The following is a 21008-nucleotide window of genomic DNA, read 5'->3' as shown; positions in this document are numbered from 1 at the left end:
AGGCTCTGTTGAGTCATATCTCTGGTCCTGAGCTTGAATAATTGATGTTAAGGTTGTGGATAGGAAGAAAAGGTACAGCAGGTAAGGTGCTTGCCTTGTATACACCCAGGTTCAATTGACTTGGGTTCAATTTCTAGTATCCATCATATAGTACCTCAAGCAAACTGCTAGTAGTGAATCTTGAGCACAGAGTTAAGAGTAAGCTCTAAGGGGCCGGAGAGATAGCATGAAGGTAAGGCGTTTGCCTTTCATGCAGAAGGTCATCGGTTCGAATCCTGGCATCCCATATGGTCCCCCGTGCCTGCCAGGAGCAATTTCGGAGCATGGAGCCAGTAGTAATCCCTGAGCACTGCTGGTGTGACCCAAAAACCACAAAAAAAAAAAAGAGTAAGCTCTGAGCACCACCAGGTGTGGAAAAATATTTTTTAAATTATAAACAAAGAGGATAGGGGCTGGCGAGGTAGCGCTAGAGGTAAGGTGTCTGCCTTGCAAGCGCTAGCCAAGGAAAGACTGCGGTTCGATCCCCCGGCGTCCCATATGGTCCCCACGCCAGGGGCAATTTCTGAGCGATTAGCCAGGAGTAACCCCTGAGCATCAAACGGGTGTGGCCCGAAAAACAAAAACAAACAAAAACAAAATAAAACAAAAAGGATGAGGATAGGGGCCGGAGAGATAGCATGGAGGTAAGGCTTTTTTGCCTTTCATGCAGAAGGATGGTGGTTCGAATCCCGGCATCCCGTATGGTCCCCTGTGCCTGCCAGGGGTGATTTCTGAGCATAGAGCCAGGAGTGACCCCTGAGCATTGCTGGGTGTGACCCAAAAAACAAAAACAAACAAAAAACCAAAGAGGATATATGGCCAGAGAGATAGTACAGTGGGTTGGGCACTTTCTTACATGCAGCCAAGCCAGATTCAATTCCTGGCACCCCGTGTTATCCCCTGGACCTCACCCAGAAGTGATCCCTGAGCACAGATCCAAGAAAAAAATCTGAGGCCACCAAGGTGTGGCAAAACAAACAAAAAGACAAAAGAAGAGGCCGGAGCAATAGCACAGCGGTAAGACCCAGGACCAACAGTGGTTTGAATCCTCATATCCCATATGGTCCCCTGAGCCTGCCAGGAGTGACTTCTGAGTACAGAGCCAGGAGTGACCCCTGAGCACCGCCGGTTATGACCCCAAAAACAAACAAACAAACAAAAAAAGACAAAAGAAAAGAAAAAGGGAGATAGAAGCTAGAGAAGTCGGCATCATAGAAAAAGGATGACTGTGATACCAGGGACTGGATCTAGTTTTAAGGAAGTAGGCTGAGGACCACCAGGAAGCCTCCAGATAGGCAACTAGGCCTGTCATACTGCCCTGCCCATTCTTGAAGGAGACAGCAGGGGATCCCCCAGAGCTGGGTGGAACCCATCAACCCTCTTCTCCTGGACTTCTTCCAAAGAGGTCCACCAATCAGGCTGCTAAGCCCCAAAACTACACACCTGTGTGAAAGCTTCACTTTTGATGTCCTTGGATGAAGCTGAGGGAAGGGGTGAAAGATCTTATCAGACTCACACACCCACATAAAGAAATATACACAATAACACTCCCAACTCTGATCAGTCCTAGGCATGAAAGCTGATGAGCGAGCTGCCCAATTCTGCGTCAAGTACTACCACCCATGGTTACAGTGGTTACAACCTCCAGAAAATTCTTAGTGATGAATCCTTGACTGTTGTAACTTCCTCTCCCACATCTCCTAAGTTGAAATGACCTAGACCTTAGCTCTGCACCTGTGCCTTCTGGGATATCACTCCCACTCCCTTCCACAGATACTTTTGTGACTTAATGCTGTACTTTCCATCTCCCACTGTCTCTATCTTTGGACCAGAGAAATAGCACAATGGGTTGGGTACTCACCGTTCACAGAGCTAACCCAGGTTCAAATCCTGGCATTCCAGATGGTTCCCCAAGTGCACCAGGAGTGATTCCTGAGTAACCCTTGAGGACTGCCAGGTGTGGCCCAAAACAAAACAAGCAAAAATAGACAGTATCTTTACCTTTAGTTTCCTTTCTGTTTTTTCATTTTTGGTTTTTGAACCACACTCAGCAGCATCAGGGGTTACTCATAGCTCTGAGCTCAGAAATCACTCCTGTAAGGCTCGGTGGACCATACGGATGCCGGCTATCCAACCTGATCAGCCATGTGCAAGGCAAATACCCTACCTACTGTGCTATCACTCTGGCTCCCCTTTACTTTTTTTGTCACTAGAAAGGGAACTAAGAAAACATCTGGGGTCTGGAGCTGGGTTCAATCCCCAGCATTCTATTTGTGGTCCAATAACAAAAACAAAAACAGCAACAAAAACAACAACAAAATCTGCGGCCGACCAGGAGGTGACTCAAAGGGCCAGAGCATATCCTTTGCATGCAGGAGTTTAATTCCTGGCTGGGAATATTCCCCTGAACACCACTGGGATTGGACTCCAAGTATCAGAAACATCTAATCTTTTTTCCCTTTTTGTTATTTAAGTTGCAGAAACTGGTGAAGAAAGGGAAAAGAGACTTACCCAGAGTTACAGATCAATGACAATCAGGACTAACTTCCAGGCCCTGAGTCTAAGACAATATGGAACAGCAATCCTGAGGACAGAAATTAGACTTAGACTTTCTCCCTGACTTTGCCACTTTACTAGCTGCAAGACATCTTTCTAGAGAAAGAATGTAAGAATGTTTCTATCTCCTAGGACTGCCTTGAGGGTTAAGCAACACAACATTCATCAAGTGCTGAGCACAAAATCTGGCACAATCTGTACCAAGTTTTGGTGGTGACTATTTCTTTTCTTCTTCTTCTTCTTCTTCTTCTTCTTCTTCTTCTTCTTCTTCTTCTTCTTCTTCTTCTTCTTCTTCTTCTTCTTCTTCTTCTTCTTCTTCTTCTTCTTCTTCTTCTTCTTCTTCCTCCTCCTTCTTCTTCTTCCTCCTTCTTCTTCTTCTTCTTGTTCTTTTTTTTTTTTGGGGGGGGGTCATACCCAGCAGTGCTCAGGGTTACTCCTGGCTCTACACTCAGAAATCGCTCCAGGCAGGCTTGGAGGACCATATGGGATGCCAGGATTCGAACCACGGTCCTTCTGCATGGAAGGCAAAAGCCCTATCTCCATACCATCTCTCCAGTTCCAGTGGTGATTATTTCTATTCTTTCCTAGTCTGGACATCTTCATATTCTTGTTTTTGTTTTTATTTCTGTTGCGTTGTCTTTGGACCACTCTCAGCAACACAGGAGTACAATCTTTTCCATGCTTAGGAATCACTTCCGGGGGAATTCAGGGAACTATCTGGTATTGAGGATGGAACCTGGATCCCCCATATACAAAGCATGTGCCCTAGCCCTTTCCACTATCTACCAGACAAACACCCCTCCTTCATATTCTCTCTCTCTCTCTCTCTCTCTCTCTCTCTCTCTCTCTCTCTCTCTCTCTCTCTCTCTCTCTCTCTCTCTCTCTCTCTCTCTCTCTCTCATTTTTGGCCATACCTGGCTATGCTAGTGCTTTCTCCTGGCTCTGCACTCCGGAATCACTCCTGGCAGGTTCAAGGGACTGACTATATAGGTGCTGGTAATAGAACCCAGGTTGCCCAAATGCAAGGCAGGAGCCTTACCCAACTGTATTATCTCTTGAGTCATTTTTTTTTTAATTGTCTTTATTTGTAGTGCTGGGGGTCTTAACCCTGGACTTCATATTACGGCAGCCTTGCTTCAGCTTTTTTTCTTCCCACCGCCCTAGCATCCCTCCCAATTCCCCTCTTCCAACCCAGCTTCTCGGGAGGGGAGGTGCAGTTTAGGAGGAAAGAGAGTTTGTGTGGGGAGGAAGCTCTGAGAACCAGTGAGCGTGTGTCATGGGAACAGGCACTCTCCCCTCCTTCCTCTTGCAAATTAGCACGATGTTTGTCCACACACTCTTCACTGCAGTGTCCCGAGCGCCTAGGGCGAGCCACGCTCACTCAGCCCAAGCTGTTCTGGCTTCAGAAACAACTTGAGTGATTTTCTGTTGGGGTGCCCACCCCAACAGCAGTCAACGCTCACTGCTGGCCAGACAGTCCTCAGAACCTGACTTGGCTTTGGGATTTCGTGGTATCTTCGGAGGGGCTCTGATAAAGCAATATTCAGGAGAGATGGGTGTTCGTTCTCCCTGCTCCCCGCGACCCGCAGTGCACCAGAGCAGGTGGGCTTGAGTCTGTAGTGCATATACTTCTTCCGTAATCACCTCCTCTTCTGGAGTGATCAGAGAGACCCCGTTTGACAGACGTGGACCCCGAAGGCGAAGAAGCACAGCGCTCAGTTCCCAGGCAAGGCAGCTCAAGTCGTCCTTGCTCCAGTCCCCGATCCTCGCGGACGCGGCTGGGAGCCTGCAAGGGGGCCTCTGACCAGTGGTGCTACCGATCCCCCTTGCCCCGGGGTCGCGCCCAGGCCACGCCTCCCCGGAGCGCTCGCCCCCAAACCCGCGTGTCTCTTTAACGCGCGCCTCCGAGCCCCGGCGCGCCCTCGCCACTATAACTGGAGTGCATGGAGCTGGCAGCGCTCAGAGCCTGAGTGTGCAAGCGCGGGGCACCCACCGGCCGACTTTCCCAAGTGCCATCCAGTCCTGCACCCCCCATCCATGGACTCGCCGTGGGGTGCCTGGAGCTGAGCCCCGACGACGACCTGGCTGGGCTCCCGGGGGCGTCGCAGAGAGATCCCCGCGGGTGCTGCGGGCTCGGAGCGTTTCTCCTCGCCACGCTCGCCGTCGGGCGAGGGTCCAGCCGCCGCCACGCCTCGCGCCCCACGCCGCCCGCCCCATGCTGGTGCACACATACGCCGCCATGGTGAGTCGTCAGGGGTCCGAGGGGGGCCATCGGGGCACTCCGGGAAGGCCGGGGTGGTGGGGAGCTCAGAGGAGACGGGACGTTCCTCTCCTCCTGCAACGAAATCTCCGCGGGGACCCAGCGGGCCATCAACCGGGCGCGCATCGAGACAGAGACGGCCGGTGCCCAGCTTGGGGTCCACTCCCCTGTACCGCGATCCCTTGGGGCTAGACCCCTCTCGAGCCGGGGGGGAGCACTTGGGAAGGGGAAACCTCCCGGAGCCCCCGATGCACACCTCTCCTCCTTCCCCAGGAGCGCCCCGACGGGCTGGGCGCAGCGGCCGGTGGGGTCCGCCTGTCCTCTCTGCCCCAGGCGGCCTACGGGCCCGCGCCGCCGCTCTGCCACACTCCCGCCGCCGGGGCCGCTGCCGACTTCCAGCCGCCCTACTTCCCGCCGCCCTACCCGCAGCCGCCTCTGCCCTACGGCCAGGCGCCCGACGCCGCCGCCGCCGCCTTTCCGCACCTGGCCGGGGACCCCTACGGCGGCTTGGCACCCCTGGCGCAGCCCCAGCCTCCGCAGGCCGCCTGGGCCGCGCCCCGCGCCACCGCCCGTGCCCACGACGAGCCGCCCGGCCTGCTGGCACCGCCCGCCGGAGCCCTGGGCCTCGACCCGCGCCGCGACTACGCCGCTGCGGTGCCCCGGCTGCTGCACGGCCTGGCCGACGGCGCGCACGGCCTCGCGGACGCGCCCCTCGGCCTCCCCGGGTTGGCAGCGCCGCCTGGTCTCGAAGACCTGCAGGTGAGTGAGGTGCCCACGAAGGGTCTGGGATGGGGCAGGGCCTGCCACGGTGCTTTGGGACTCGGGCTGAAGACAGAGTGAGGAATGTGGGGGCTCTCTTCTCTCAGTTTTGCTTTGCTCACTTTTGTCCCACCGACTGGGTTCGTAAGCGCCGGGCTCTTAGGGAGGTCTGGCATTGGATTCTTGAGGTGCCCGAAGGCGGAAACCCGGGGTATAGTAAGTGGGCAGAAGCTGAACCACTTCTTTGTCTCTCCGCTGGGCCATCAGAGTATCGGTGCGCATTACAGATGAGCAGGTGGACCTCTCGCGTGGGTGATGAGAGGTGGAGGAGTGGGCCGACTGAGTTTCAGTTTCCTTCGTGCTTGGTGAGGCTAGGTGAAGCTCTCTCTGTCTGTCTGTCGCCGCCACACTCTACGGTGGTAGCCAGAGCTGGGAACAGACAGAAGCGTGATCTACAGGGGCCTGGGAAACCACTGGAGACTATGTCACCAGATCCCTTATCGCCACCCTCTCCTACTTGCAGGCCATGGATGAGCCAGGAATGAGCCTCTTGGACCAGTCCGTTATCAAGAAAGGTAAGGAATGGTGTGTTTCTGCCAGGGCAGAACCAGGCGAGATGGTTCAGGCCCTAGGCGCACAGACCCATTTCCGCATCTGCCTTGTCGGTTTCCGTGGCCCTGGGGCTCAGGACAGAGGCATCCAAATCTGGGACCCCAGCCTGAGCGTGGACTGCTGAGCCACTTGGTGAGTTGGGCCCTGGAGCTGTGGCCGAGAAGCCCCTCTGTGCACCTTTGGCTGCCAGTCCCACGTCCCTGCACCCTGAGTTCCTGCGAAGGAAGCTTCGGACATGCTGCAGGGAGGGTGCTGGGTCTGGAGTTGATTTGCAGAACAAGTTAAACCACTTCTTAAGATGTGGGAACGAGGGTGCGTTCATATGGAATAGTTCCATGTTTCACAGCCTTACTATTTCCTAACCTGGAGGGGCATTCCCTCTGCCTTCCTTCAGGGCCTTGGGGGGCCCCCCCGCATTTCCCTGAGGAATTTTTTTCTCTCCAAACGGAAGAGCGGGAACCTTGCATTGGGGGTGCTGGTTTGTGAATAATCCTAGATTGGCAGCGTGTTTGGTCACCCTCGGGTCAGGGTTCGGTGGGTCTGTTGATTTGTGCGATCCTGTTCTGTGGGTTTTGTTTCTGACTCAGGGTCTCTGTTGTGTCCTAGAATTTGTTCTTTGGTACTGGGGACCGCTCTTCACTTGAGGGTCACTTCTTGTGGATTTTCCAGAGTATTTGTGTCTGTGGTGAGGCCTCCCCACAGTGGATTTTCAGGTCTGAGAACACACGTCTGCTCATCTCAGGGAAAGGGAAAAAAGAAACAGAGAGAGAGAGAGAGAGAGAGAGAGAGAGAGAGAGAGAGAGAGAGAGAGAGAGAGAGAGAGAGAGAGAGAGAGAGACAGAGACAGAGACAGAGACAAAGAGAGAAACAAAGAGAGAGAGAGAGTTTAGGGGTCTAGGCACTGGGAGAGCTTTTTAGATTTGGGTGGGTGCCTGGAAGGAATTTAGAGGCGCAGACAAACCCTGGTGCCCAGAGCAGCACCACTCCCTAGGGATTTTGGCAGAATTATTTTTCAAAGAGCAAATTCATGCCTAGTCTCTGTTTACCCAGCCACTGTTGAGGGGGAGGAGGTTGGAGCTGGGAATTGGGGAATGGGGCTAGGCTGAACTTCCAGAAGTGGAAACTGTTTTATTTACTACTGGCTGAGATTTGGCTGGATTGAATGGCAGGAGATAGAGGAGTCAGGCCTGCCCACAATGCCAGCCTTAAGAGGGTGAGCTACAAATCCAGTATTTGCTGGAAGGTGCCCCTTTGAGGTCTTGGACTTTGGGAGGTTGTGTGCGAGCATGCACTCTACCATTGAGTAATATCCCTGGCCCTTTCGTAGACTTTTCATTTATATTTATTTATTTATTTATTTATTTATTTATTTATTTATTTATTTATTTATTTATTGGTTTTTGGGTCACACCTGGCAGTGCTCAGGGTTACTCCTGGCTGTCTGCTCAGAAATAGCTCCTGGCAGGCACGGGGGACCATATGGGACACCAGGATTCAAACCAACCACCTTAGGTTCTAGATCGGCTGCTTGCAAGGCAAGCACCGCTGTGCTATCTCTCCGGGCCCCTTTTCATTTATTTATTTATTTTGCCCACACTGGGCGATGCTCAGAGTTTATTCCTGGCTCTGCACTCAGGAATTACTCATGGTAGTGCTCGGGGATCGAACCCAAGTCAGCCACATGCAAGACAAGACACCGTTACCGCTGTTTTATCGTTGGGCCCTATTAGCCTTGTTTGAACGGACTAGAAGGGAATGCATAGTCTGAAGCATTTGAGTGGGGAAATTCAGCTAATTTACTCCCTGTGGGGGTAATTCCCAGTCCCAGCTGTCTGGGAAGAAATTTTGGGTGTCTTCGTCCGGTGAAAGTGCCAAAAACAGCTGGAGTTCTAAGTGAGTGCCTTAAGCCTCATTTCCCGGGGATGGAGCAGGACAAGGAGGAGGGATTGAAATCGGAGGGGTTGGGTTATCTCCGGAAAACTGCTTTAAGCCTGCCCTAGGTGGCCCTTGAATTCCTAAAAATTGTTCCCTAAAGCCAAGCGCTGGAAGTACCCGGAGGGCTGACACTGGTTTCTCAGCGATTGTGGACGCAGATGCCCGAGGGACGCCCCTTACGAGTGGGGTCCTCTATGCCGGGTCTGCATAGCCACATAATCACAGTGACAACCTGTCGAAGGATCGGAGAGCTGAGCCTGGGCACCTTGTGCCCAACAACCATCCCTCCAAAATCCCACCGAAGGAAGCGCCAGGTTCCTAAACCTAGGGGTGAGCTCACGGGCCCTGGCGGAGGAGTGGCCCATGCAGCTACGCAAACTCTCAGGCAGAACTCGGCCTCCGAGGTCCAGGTCTGAGGGCGACCGAACCGAGCTTCAGGGTGCTCAGTGGTGTCCCAGCCGCCCCAGAGCGTCACCGCACGGTGCTTGCAGTCTCCTCCCGCTCTCTGTGGTCTCTGCGGCTTCCGGCCACGAGCCAGCCAGCCCCCGGGGCCTCTGGATGAGCGGCCTTTCCAATCCTGGCTCTTCTGACTCCCGACAGCAGCGGGAGGCCCTGTCTTGCCCTGGGGATGAGAGGTGGAGGGAGGGACCCCACACCGGCCTGGAACTTGGAATTTAGTGAGGCTCTTGGCTAGCCGAAGCATCCTGCCTACCTGGCCATGAAGGGTGGCTGTGTCTTGCAAGGGGAAGGAGAAGGTGTCCAGCCCAGAAACCTACCTTCCAGCCGGCCTTCACTATATGAGTGCTGCAAAGACCTAGGGCATCTAGGAACTCTCTGGGCCTGTGGTTGTAAGATTCTGGCACTTGGCACTTGTCCTGAGGGAACCAGAGGCCATACCCTGAACCCATTGAGTATATCCAAGGCCTTCTTTTGCAGCTGCAGTATGGGCCTTGGGGCCAACGCTCTCCCAAGAAAAAGCTGGGGGCTTCTCCTTATTCTTCTCATGGTATCACAATTCCTTGTTTGTTCTTACTGTTGTTTCCTTGGTTTGGTTATTTTTATTTTTATTTTTGGGGTGGGGTAGGGGTAGTGGAATGAATGGTCTTTAGGCCATACTCAGCAGTATTCAGAGTTTACTCCTGTCTCTGGGCTGGACCACACCCAGCAATGCTACTCTTGGCTCTGCACTCTGAAATGACTCCTGGCAGGCTCCGGGGACCATATGGAATGCCAGGGATTGATCCGGGTCAGCTGCTGCAAGGCAAATGCCCTACCCTCTGTTATAGCTCCTGGCTGCCGGCCCCTCAGGGATCACTCTTGGTGGGGCTGAGGAATCATATGGGGCATTTGTGTCGGTAGCTTATAAAACAAGTGCCTTCCCTGCTGCCTGACTATCTCTCTAGCCCCAGTTTTTGTTTTTGTTTTGGGGGAGGTGTTCATAAACTGTTCAAAAGGTACTTTATGTACCACTGGCTCGGTGCTTAGGTTCACGTGATACCGGAGAGACAGGAATTGTCAGCTATCATCTTGGAGTCTTGCACCTGGAAGGTCCCTACTTCTGGCTCCTGAGTGATATTCCCAGGCTCTGTCCCAGAGACCTGTCCCAGGAACTCTGTCCTTAAGGCTGGGTAGGCCTCAATAAAGTGGTGATTAGGTAACCCCTGGGGATAAAGTATTTCTTAGAGGATAGACATTGTCTGATGGGGCTCACTGGGGGCTCAATGAATGAATGTGTGTTGGATTTAAAATCTGTACATGATGTGACAGCATGTGCAAATGTCTTGGCCTGGGGCACAGACACAATGTTAAGAAGATTCAGTGCCTGGGTTTCAGGTCACATCTGTGGGGAGTGGTTTGGGTATAAGAATTAAGTTCTTCCCTCCCCCAAAGGGTGATGGGTGTGTGTGCATATGCATGTGTAGGAGAATCTAGGGTCCTGTAACCAAATCTTAGAGGCGGTTCTAAGGCATCACTGGGATAAAGGCTCTAGGCTTCTTCACTCAGAGGTGAGTGAGGTACCTCTGAGGTAACACTTAAGAGAACACCAGGAAAAAACTTCACAATCAAGATTAATACTATCCTAGTGCAGTATTTTTGTTTTTTTTTTGTTTGTTTGTTTGTTTTGAGACTACACCTAACCATGCAGGGGGATGCTCCTGGCTCAGGACTTAGGGATAGCTGCCAGCTTTTCAGAGAGGACCAGGCAGTGCTTGAGATTTTTGAGTGATCTTCCCATCCCCAATGCAAGGATAATACTGAGAGAATACAAGGCTCTTATCTTACATGTAGCTGATCTTGGTTCAATCCCCAGCACTGCAATTAGTCCCCAAGCACCACCAGGAGTGACTCTTGAGCATAAAATGAAGAGTAAAGCTTTAAGTACTGCCATGTATGGCCCCAGATTTCCCAACCAAATAAAAATAAAGCTTAGAAAAAAGCAAAAATCCATTATTTAAAAAGAACAAAAGGATTTTACATTTGTTTTCGCAACTGTGCCTCCCTTGGCTCCTAGACACCCCAAAAACCATGACTGACAACAATGCTCACGTAGAGTTGTAAAAACTGAGTAGTATAGATTTGGAACCATGTTTAAAGGAAACAGGCAAAAGTTAGAGGGAAGCAAATTAACCAGGATGTCCCTGGGGGAATGAGGAGCCACAGTAGAGTGGGAGGAGGTCACCCACTGCCTTTTGGCCTTGCCCTGCTCTCCCTTCACCCTGCTTCGGGCTAGTGGTGAGCAAGCCAAGGATCCACATTCATATCCCCTGGAGTGCATGTTCAGAAATGCAGACCCCCCCCCAAAAAAACAAAACAAAAAACCAGAAAAAAAAACAAGAAATATAGGTTTCTGGGCCAGAGCGTCTGCCTTGCCCGAGCTAGCCTAGGACAGACCCCAGTTCAAACCCCCCCCCCCGCCCCCGTGTTCCATATTGTCCCCCAAGACAGGAGCAATTTCTGAGAGCATAGCCAGGAGTAACCCCTGAGTGTCACCGGGTGTGGCCCCCCCCCAAAAAAAAATGCAGGTTTCTGGCCACTACTCCACATGTACTGAATGAGAACCCCTCAACATAATGGGTTTTTTGTTTGGTTTTTTTTTTTTTTTTTTTTTTTTTTTTTGTTTTTTTGTTTTTGGGCGGTGCTCAGGGGTTACTCCTGGCTGTCTGCTCAGAAATAGCTCCTGGCAGGCACGGGGGACCATATGGGATACCAGGATTCGAACCAACCACCTTTGATCCTGGATCGGCTGCTTGCAAGGCAAACGCAGCTGTGCTATCTCTCTGGGCCCTTGTTTTTGTTTTTTGTTTTTTTTGGGGTCACACCTGGAAGCGCTCAGGCTGCTCCTGGCTCTATGCTGAGAAATCACTCCTGGCAGGCTCGGGGGACCATAGGGGATGCCGGGATTCAAACCACCGACCTTCTTGATGCAAGGCAAACGCCTTACCTCCATGCTATCTCTCTGGTCCCTCAACATAATAGTTTTTACTTATTTTTTTTATTTTTTATTTATTTTTTTGGTTTTTGGGCCACACCCGGGAGTGCTCAGGGGTTACTCCTGGCTCTATGCTCAGAAATCGCCCCTGGCAGGCTTGGAGGACCATGTGGGATGCCAGGATTCGAACCACCGTCCTTCTGCATGAAAGGCAAATGCCTTACCTCCATGCTATCTCTCCGGCGCCTCAACATAATAGTTTTTAAAAAGCCATTTATTTATTTTGTTCAGAGGCCACATGACAAATACTTAGCTCAGTGCTTGGGGGTTGTGTCTAGTACTGATCAGGAAGACCCTATGGGGCTGGGGCTCAAACCTAGGGCTTCTGCTTGTCAAGCAAAAGCTCCAGCCCATTTAGCCATCTCCCTTGCTCTTAATTAGTTTTTTTAAAGGTATTTACCTCAAATTCATTCATTGTAAGGATAGTTTAATGATTTCTTTCAAATTTATTAAGTAGTGTCATCATTACTATAAATTGGTAATGATCTAAGAGATTTGTTTTTGTTTTTGCTTTTTGGGTCACACCCGGTGATGCTCAGGGGTTACTCCTGGCTATGCACTTAGAGATTGCTCCTAGTTTGAGGGACCATATGGGATGCCAGGGATCCAGCCCAGGTCCATCTAGGGTCAGTCACGTGCAAGGCAAACATCCTACCACTGTGCTATCACTCTAGCTCCTGGTCTAAGATATTTCTATAGCTTCCTCCCACCTTTATTAGCATTTCTAGTTGATTTCTTTTCTTTATTTTGGGGGGGGGTCACACCCAGGAGGGCTCAGGGATTATTCCTGGCTCTATGCTCAGAAATCACCCCTGGCAAGCTCGGAGGACCATATGGGATGCCAGGATTCGAACCACTGTCCTTCTGCATGCAAGGCAAATGCCCTACCTTCATGCTATCTCTCCAGTCCACTAGTTGATTTCTATTTGCACCCTAGACCTTCAGCAACCACTAACCTGTAGTCTGTCTCGAATGTGCATATTCTGGGCTTGTTACATATGCAAAATGTTTAAATAGATTTATGTACCTTGCTGCTTTTGTTTAGCCTAATGTTTTTGAGGTTCATGGTATTAACAGGGATCACTGGCTTGTTTTGTTTGTTCAAGGGCTATTCCTGGTTCAGTACTCAGGGATTATGGGGTCCTTGAATGGAACCCAGTCTCTCTGCATGCAAAGTCTGTGCTCAGTCCATTGGCCCAAGATGGACCTGAGTTCTCTCCCCACTCTCTTTTTTTTTTCTTTCTTTCGGTTTTTGGGTCACACCCGACACTGCTCAGGGGTTACTCCTGGCTCTATGCTCAGAAATCACTCCTGGCAGGCTCAGGGGATTTGGCTGGGATTTGAACCACCGACCTTCTACATGCAAGGCAAACGCCCTGCCTCCATGCTATCTCTCCGACCCCCTCTCCCCACTCTCAATGCCTTTTTTTCCCCCTTGCTATTACTCTGTTGTATGAATGGGCACATTATGTTTTTTGTTTATCAGCTGATGAACACCTAGTTGTTTCCATTTTAGTATACTATTTGTGAATGACAATGCTATGATCATTCATATAGATCTCTTTTGGGGGGGGCACACCAACAGGGCTCAGGGGTTACTCCTATCTCCAAAATCAGAAATCGCTCCTGGAAGGCTTGGGAACCAAATGGGATGCTGAGGATCAAACCTGGGCCTGACAAACATTGGCTGTGTGCAAAGCAAATGCCCTACCATCTATCTGTGGTATCACTCTGCCCCCCATACATCTCTCTCTCTCTCTCTCTCTCTCTCTCTCTCTCTCTCTCTCGCTCGCTCACTCGCTCGCTCTCTTTTGTTTTGGTCACACCTGGCAGCGCTCAGGGGTTATTCCTGGCAGGCTCAGGGGACCATATGGGATGCCAGGATTCGAACCACCATCCTTCTGCATGCAAGACAAATGCACATTCTCTTTTTAAAATGTATTTATTTACTTACTTTGGTTTTTGGGTCACACCCAGCAGTGCTTGGGTTATTCCTGGCTCTGCTCTCAGAAATAGCACCCAACAGACTTGGAGGACCATATGGAATGCCGGGAATCAAACTGGACTTTCTCTGGGTTGGTTGTGTGCAAGGTAAAAGCCCTACCACTGTGCCATTGCTCCAACCCCACATATATCTCTTTAAGCAGACATGTTTGCATGGCTCCTAGGTAAATTCCTAAGAGTTTACTGAACTTTATGTTAAGTTTATATGATTTTTCTTTAGTTTGTTTGTTTGGGGGTCACAGCCAGTTATAATTCAGAGCTTAATCCTGGCTCTACACTCAGGTATTATTTCTGGCAGGCTCGGGTGACCATTTGGGGTGCCAGGGATTGAATTGGGGATGGTCACATGCAAGTACATCCTTCCCACTGTACTATCGCTCCAGCCCTAAGTTTGTATGAAGGTTTTTTTTTGGGGGGGGTTGGCTACACTTGGCTATGCTCAGGGCTAATTCTTGGCATTGTACTCAGGAATCACTTATGATGAGACTCAAGAGACTATATTTAGTCCTGTATTTATTTATTTATTTATTTGGTTTATGGGCCACACCTGGCAGCGCTCAGGGTTACTCCTGGTTCTGTGCTCCGAATTCACGCCTGGGAGGCTCGGGAACCATATGGGATGCCAGAGATTGAACCCAGGTCAGCCACGTACAAGGCAAACACCCTACCCTCTGTGCTATCGTTCTGGCCCTGTATTTAATTTTTAAGAACTAGCCAAACTGGGGCTAGAGCAATAGTACAGTGGGTATAACACATGCCTTGCATGCAGCCAACCTGGGTGCAATCCACAGCATTCCATATGCTCCCTGGAGCACTGTCAGGTGTGGTTCCTGAGTTCAGAGCCCTGAGCATTGCTGGATATGGCCCAAAATCTTTAAAAAAAAAAAAATATATATATATATATATATATATATATATATATATATAGCAAAAGCCAAACTAGTTTCTTTTTTCTTTTTTTTTCTTTTCTTTTGGTTTTTCGGGCCACACCCGTTTGATGCTCAGGGGTTACTCCTGGCTAAGCGCTCAGAAATCGCCCCTGGTTTGGGGGGACCAGATGGGACACCGGGGGATCGAACCAAGGTCCTGATTCTTGGCTAGCGCTTGCAGGCAGACACCTTACCTCTAGCGCCACCTCGCCGGCCCCCAAACTAGTTTCTTTCTTTCTTTTTTTTTTTTTTGGATTTTGGGCCATACCCGGCGGTGCTCAGGGGTTTACTCCTGGCTGTCTGCTCAGAAATAGCTCCTGGCAGGCACAGGGGACCATATGGGACACCGGGATTCGAACCAACCACCTTTGGTCCTGGATCGGCTGCTTGCAAGGCAAACACCGCTGTGCTATCTCTCTGGGCCCCAAACTAGTTTCTTAAGAATTATATTTACTATTTTATATTCCCACTAGCAATGTGTGAGATTTCAATTTCTCCACATCTTCATTTACAGTGATATTTGTCTTTTTTATTATAGCCATTGCAGTGTTATCTTAGAATATTTTAAATTGTTCTAACAACTAATGATGTTGAATATTTTTTCTTTTCCATATATATGTAATATATTATTTTAGGGTGTGTGTGGTTGGGCCATGCCTGGCAGTACACAGGGGCTAATTCCTGGCTTTGTGCTCAGGAATGGTCCTTGGCAGTGTTTGGGGGATTAGAGAAGTGCCAAGAATTAAACAGGGGTCAGGTGCATACAAAGCAAGTGCTTTTCTTTTCTTAGGAAACAATGGTCAGCCGTGCTCAAGGTTTACTCAGGACAGTATTAGGGGATGCTATCGGATGCCAGGGAACCTGGGTTGACCATGTGCAAAGGAAGTGCCTTGCCCTCTGTACTATCTCTCTAGTCTCATTGAACACTTTTTCATGTGTTCACTAGCCATTCATTTTTCATTTATAGTTGAGGGTTCACAGCACTGGTCAAGCCATACTTTACTGCTCCTGGCTGTGTGATCAGAGGTCACTTCTGGCACAGTTTAGAGGACCATATGGGTTGCCGGGGATTGAACTCAGGTCAGTTTATTTGTCAGGCAAGTGCTTTAACCCCTGTGTTATATCTTGAGCCCCTCATTTCTTTTTATTTCCTTTTTTTAAAATTTTTGATTGAGGGAGTCTATGCTGAACAGCATTCAGGGCTTGCTTCTGACTCTGTACTTGGGAATCACTCTTGGTAGAATTTGGAGTACCCTATGTGGTGCTGGGGATCAAATCAGGTTCAGTTATTTTATTTTATTTTATTTTATTTTGGTTTTTGGGCCACACCCGGCGCTGCTCAGGGGTTACTCCTGGCTATCTGCTCAGAAATAGCTCCTGGCAGGCATGGGGGACCATATGGGACGCCGGGATTTGAACCAACCACCTTAGGTTCTGGGTCAGCTGCTTGCAAGGCAAACGCCGCTGTGCTATCTCTCTGGCCCCAGGTTCAGTTATTTTCAAGGCAAGCATATTATCCACTATACTACTGCTTCAGAACCCCATTTTATTTTCTTTGTTTTGGGGTCATGCCTAGGCGACTCCTAGCTCACTGCACAGGAGTCAATCCTGGAAGTGCCTGAGAATCATACAATTCTGGAGATTTAATCCATGCTCCTTCATGTACAACACTTGCTCTAGTCCATTGAGCTATCTTCTGTGACCCATTGTATCTTTTTTATTTATTAATTTTTTGCCACATTCAGTGATGCTCGGGGGTTACTCCTGGCTATGCACTCAAAATCGCTCCTGGCAATGCTCAGGGGTTACTACTGGCTCTGTGCTCAGAAATTACTCCAGGCAGGCTCAGGGGACCATTTGGGATGCTGGGAACTGAACCCAGGTCTGTCCCAGGTGGGCTGTGTGCAAGGCAAACGCCCTACTGCTGTGCTATCTCTTCGGCCCTTGAAATGGTTTTGTTTGTTTGTTTGTTTTTGAGTCACACCCGGCAAAACTCAGGGGTTACTCCTGGCTCTATGCTCAGAAATCACTCCTGGCAGGCTCGTAGTACCATATGGGATGCCAGAATTCTAACCACCATCCTTCTGCATGCAAGACAGATGCCGTACCTCCATGCTTTCTCTCCAGCCCTCCTTGAATTGTTTTTTAATTTTTAACTTTATTTAAAGATAATGCATCAGATAGTTGGTATAGTTGATTAGAATACATTTGTTTCTAGATAATGTAAGGAAAGATATTGAAAAAATGAAGGAAAAATAAAAAAGGAAGAAAAATTTAAAATTAAAGGGCCCGGAGAGATAGCACAGCGGTGTTTGCCTTGCAAGCAGCCGATCCAGGACCCAAGGTGGTTGGTTCGAATCCCGGTGTCCCATATGGTCCCCTGTGCCTGCCAGGAGCTATTTCTGAGCAGACAGCCAGGAGTAACCCCTGAGCACCGCCGGGTGTGGCCCAAAAACCAAAAAAAAAAAAAATTAAAATTAAAAAGAGAAAAAAAATAGTAAGCACATTTGTGAAAACTATTATATCTCCAATGAAATCATCAATACAATTGCAGAAGGTTTAGTAAGAACTTATTAGCAATCTATTCTATTAAATTGGTGTGTTCCTGTAGTTTGGTCAGGTTGGTGTCCCTGAAATGAATTGTAGAGGGGCAGTGAGGTATGGCCATTGGTAAATGATTCTGGGGGATGAAGACAGCAGGCATGGCTTCAGCAGATGTTGTGGGGGATTGACCCATCTTCTCCTTCCTAGGTAGTTAGCTTTCTGCTATGTGGACTGTTGTACCCATGATCTTATATCTTGCTCAAGAAAAGAGTGAGTCTGGGGTCAGAGAGATAGCATGGAGTAAGGCATTTGCCTTTTATGCAGAAGGACGGTGGTTCTAATCCCGGCATCCCATATGGTCCTCTGTGTCTACCAAGGGCGATTTCTGAGCATAGAGCGAGAAGTAACCCCTGAACACTGCCAGGTGTGACCCAAAAAACAAAAACAAACAAACAAACAAAAAAGGGACCGGAGAGATAGCATGGAGGTAAAGCGTTTGCCTTGCATGCAGAAGGACAGTGGTTCGAATCCCGGCATCCCATATGGTCCCCTGAGCCTGCCAGGAGTGATTTCTGAGCATAGAGCCAGGAGTAGCTCCTGAGCGCAGCTGGGTGTGACCCAAAAACAACAACAACAACAACAACAACAACAACAACAAAAAAGAGTGAGTCTATAGAGCTGTCCCATTTCCAGCATGGTGTTTGTGGACATGGTTACAGCTGCCACTTTCTTTTCAGAAGAAAGGGGCACCCACACTTGCTCCAAAAAGCTCTGGTGATATCAGCCAAAGTCTTCAGATTGATAGAGGAGTGGTGTAGAGGGAATTGTAGAGGGTGATGAGGTGGGGCCACTGGGATTCTGGGTGATGGAGGCAGCTGGCATAGCTTTGGAGGATGGGGATGGCAGAGTTTTCTGCTGTTGGAGATTTTAAGTAATGGTTCACGACTCTTCAGGTCTTTGTTTATTTGGAAGTCATATTTTCCAAGTCAGTAGTTTTAACTTATTATTTATTTATTGCTTGATTGATTGGTTTTGGGGCCACGCCAAGCAATTCTCAGGGGTTTCTCCTGGCTCTGCATTCAGAAATTGCCCCGGCAGGGCCCGGAGAGATAGCACAGCGGCGTTTGCTTTGCAAGCAGCTGATCCAGGACCAAAGGTGGTTGGTTCGAATCCCGGTGTCCCAGATGGTCCCCCGTGCCTGCCAGGAGCTATTTCTGAGCAGACAGCCAGGAGTAACCCCTGAGCACCGCCGGATGTGACCGGAAAAAAAAAAAAAAAGAAATTGCCCTGGCAGACTGGAGGACTATATGGGATGCCAGGAATCGAATCTGGTCCCTCCCTGATTGGCCACATGCAAGGCAAATGTCCTACCACTGTGCTATCTCTCTGGCCCCAGTCGTTTTAACTTTTAATGAAGTTCAATTTATCATTATTTTCTTTACTAGGTTATGCTTTTGGGCAAAGGAACTCTTTGTCCAACCAAAGGTCATAAAGATTTTCTCCAGGGGCCAGTGAGGTGGCACTAGAGGTAAGGTGTCTTCCTTGCAAGTGCTAGCCAAGGAAGGACCGCGACCGTGGTTCGATCCCCCGGTGTTCCATATGGTCCCCCCAAGCCAGGGGAAATTTCTGAGCGCTTATCCAGGAGTAACCCCTGAGCATCAAATGGGTATGGCCCCAAAAACCAAAACCAAAAAAAAAAAAATGATTTTCTTCTAGAAGAAACTAATTTTTTTTTTTTTTTTGGTTTTTGGGCCACACCCAGTGATGCTCAGGGGTTACTCCTGGCTATGCGCTCAGAAGTTGCTCCTGGCTTGGGGAACCATATGGATCACCGGGGGAATCGAACCGCAATCCGTCCAGGGCTAGCGCTTGCAAGGCAGGCACCTTACCTCTAATGCCACCGCCCGGCCCCATAGAAGAAACTAATTTTTAACCAGCCTGCTGGGGCAGTCTATGATTCCAGGAATACTGAAGAAAAAGAATTCAGTATTCCTCTGAGGAACCTTAAGTGTGGTCCCACACACAATTTTGACCTCCCCATATATTTTGTTAACATAGCTTTGTTTTTTCTAAACCAGAGATAGAGCCCAAAATCTCACACACATGAACACTACCCAGATTCAGTGGTTGGATTATATCTACCTTTTGTGAATAGTGTGTAAACTTGTGTGTGAGAGAATTGTATCTGATAGGCTGAATAAATCAGGGCTCTTCTATCTTACTAATGTATATTTGTGAGTGGCTTTTGCATGTGTGACCAAAAGTAGACTTTTCAGGAGTCACTATCACATGGGAGATACACACCAGTGTCCCTATTTGCAATAAGTGCTTTTTCACTTCCGTCTTGCTAACAGTTTCTTCCCCAGGCTACCAGCTTCCTTCACCTTTGCCGGTCCAGCTAGCCATTTATCTATTGATTTAGGTTGACACCCAGATGTACACAAGATTTACACATGTCTCTACATTCAGGGAATCACTTTTTGGTTTGGGTTTCGTTTTGGGGCCACACCCAGCAATGGTTGGGACTTACTCTTGTCTTGACATGTACTGCTGTGGGTTTGGAGGAACCGTATGGGATGCTGAGGATGGAACCTGGGTCAGGTGTGTGCAAAACAAAAGCCATATATGCTGTACTATTGCTCTGACCCCTCAGGGTTTATTCTTGGCTCTGTACTCATAGATCACTCCTGGCACTGTTCATGGATGCCAAGGATGGTTACAGGTCAGTTACATGCAAGGCAAATGACCTACCTGTTGTACTATCTCTCAGACCACACCTTGCCATTTTTAAGACAAATGCTAAGGAATAGAGGACATGTGAGGGAAACAGAAAAGTCTACAGAAACATAGATGCATTCATATTACAAACTCACATCTATCCACATTTATCTGTACTATGTTTTCATCAATCCAGTGTGTAAATATGTCAGCAGGATCAAAGGTACTTGCAGATCTTCCTAGGCACACTTCTATATTCATGCAACCCTGTAGAGGGCAGAGACTGTAGTTAGAGCTGGGGCTCAGTCTTTGTTGAACAAGCCAATTGCACATGCATAGGACTCATTGCTCCATGACTGCATTGTTTCTAATGTGTGCTTGCTCATGTACATCTCTCTTACATTCTTACATATGCACAGTTAGAATAACAGAACCTTTTCTTCTTTTTTTCTGGTTTTTGGGTCATACTCAGCAGCGCTCAGGGGTTCCTCCTGGCTCTAGGCTCAGAAATCTTCCCTGGCAGGCACGGGGGACCATATGGGATGCTGGGATTCCAACTACTGTCCTTCTGCATGCAAGGCAAATGCCTTACCTCCATGCTATCTCTTTGACCCCAGACTAACAGAACCTTAATCTCTTTCCTCTCATGCAGCCTGACCTCCAGGGTCCTAAGTTTTGGGTTTGCACCAAGTAGTACTTAAGGGATGTTTCTGGCTCTAGCAGTGGTCCTCAAACTATGGCCCATGGGCCACATATTGTATTTGTATCTGTTTTGTTTCTTCATTGCAAAATAAGATATATGCAGTGTGCGTAAGAATTCGTTCATAAGTTTTGTTTTTACTATAGTCAGACCCTCCAATGGTCTGAGGGACAGTGAACTGGCCCCCTGTTTAAAAAGTTTGAGGACCCCTGGTCTAGGGGCTACTTCAAGTTTTGTGCTTGGGTTTCTGCAGTACTGGGGATCAAACCATGGACCTCCTGCTTGCAAAGCCCACACTTTGATCTATTTGACCTCTTTGAGCTATTTCTCTGCCCTCATGGTCCTAGATTTTATTAAAAATTGGATGAAGGACTGGAGTGATAGCATAGCCTTGTATGTGGCTAGCCCTGGATTTGACACACAGTGTCTCATATAGTTCCCTGAGCCTGTCAGGAGTGATTC

At 49.0% G+C, this 21008-nt stretch overlaps 1 protein-coding gene across 1 annotated transcript in view; it reads left to right on the top strand.

Moving 5' to 3' along the window:
- The first annotated feature begins 4810 nt into the window (after positions 1 to 4810).
- The window catches only part of TFAP2E (transcription factor AP-2 epsilon), a 28119-nt gene continuing 11921 nt past the window's right edge, over positions 4811 to 21008 (top strand). The window contains exons 1-3 of the mRNA XM_049774861.1: positions 4811 to 4837; positions 5129 to 5614; positions 6138 to 6189. Of these exons, the coding sequence (XP_049630818.1) occupies positions 4811 to 4837; positions 5129 to 5614; positions 6138 to 6189 (565 nt within the window). The remainder of the gene's footprint in view (positions 4838 to 5128; positions 5615 to 6137; positions 6190 to 21008) is intronic.

The sequence above is a fragment of the Suncus etruscus genome, chromosome 6, assembly GCF_024139225.1.
Source record: "Suncus etruscus isolate mSunEtr1 chromosome 6, mSunEtr1.pri.cur, whole genome shotgun sequence".
Lineage (NCBI taxonomy): Eukaryota > Metazoa > Chordata > Mammalia > Eulipotyphla > Soricidae > Suncus > Suncus etruscus.
This window is presented reverse-complemented; position numbering and strand designations above follow the sequence as displayed.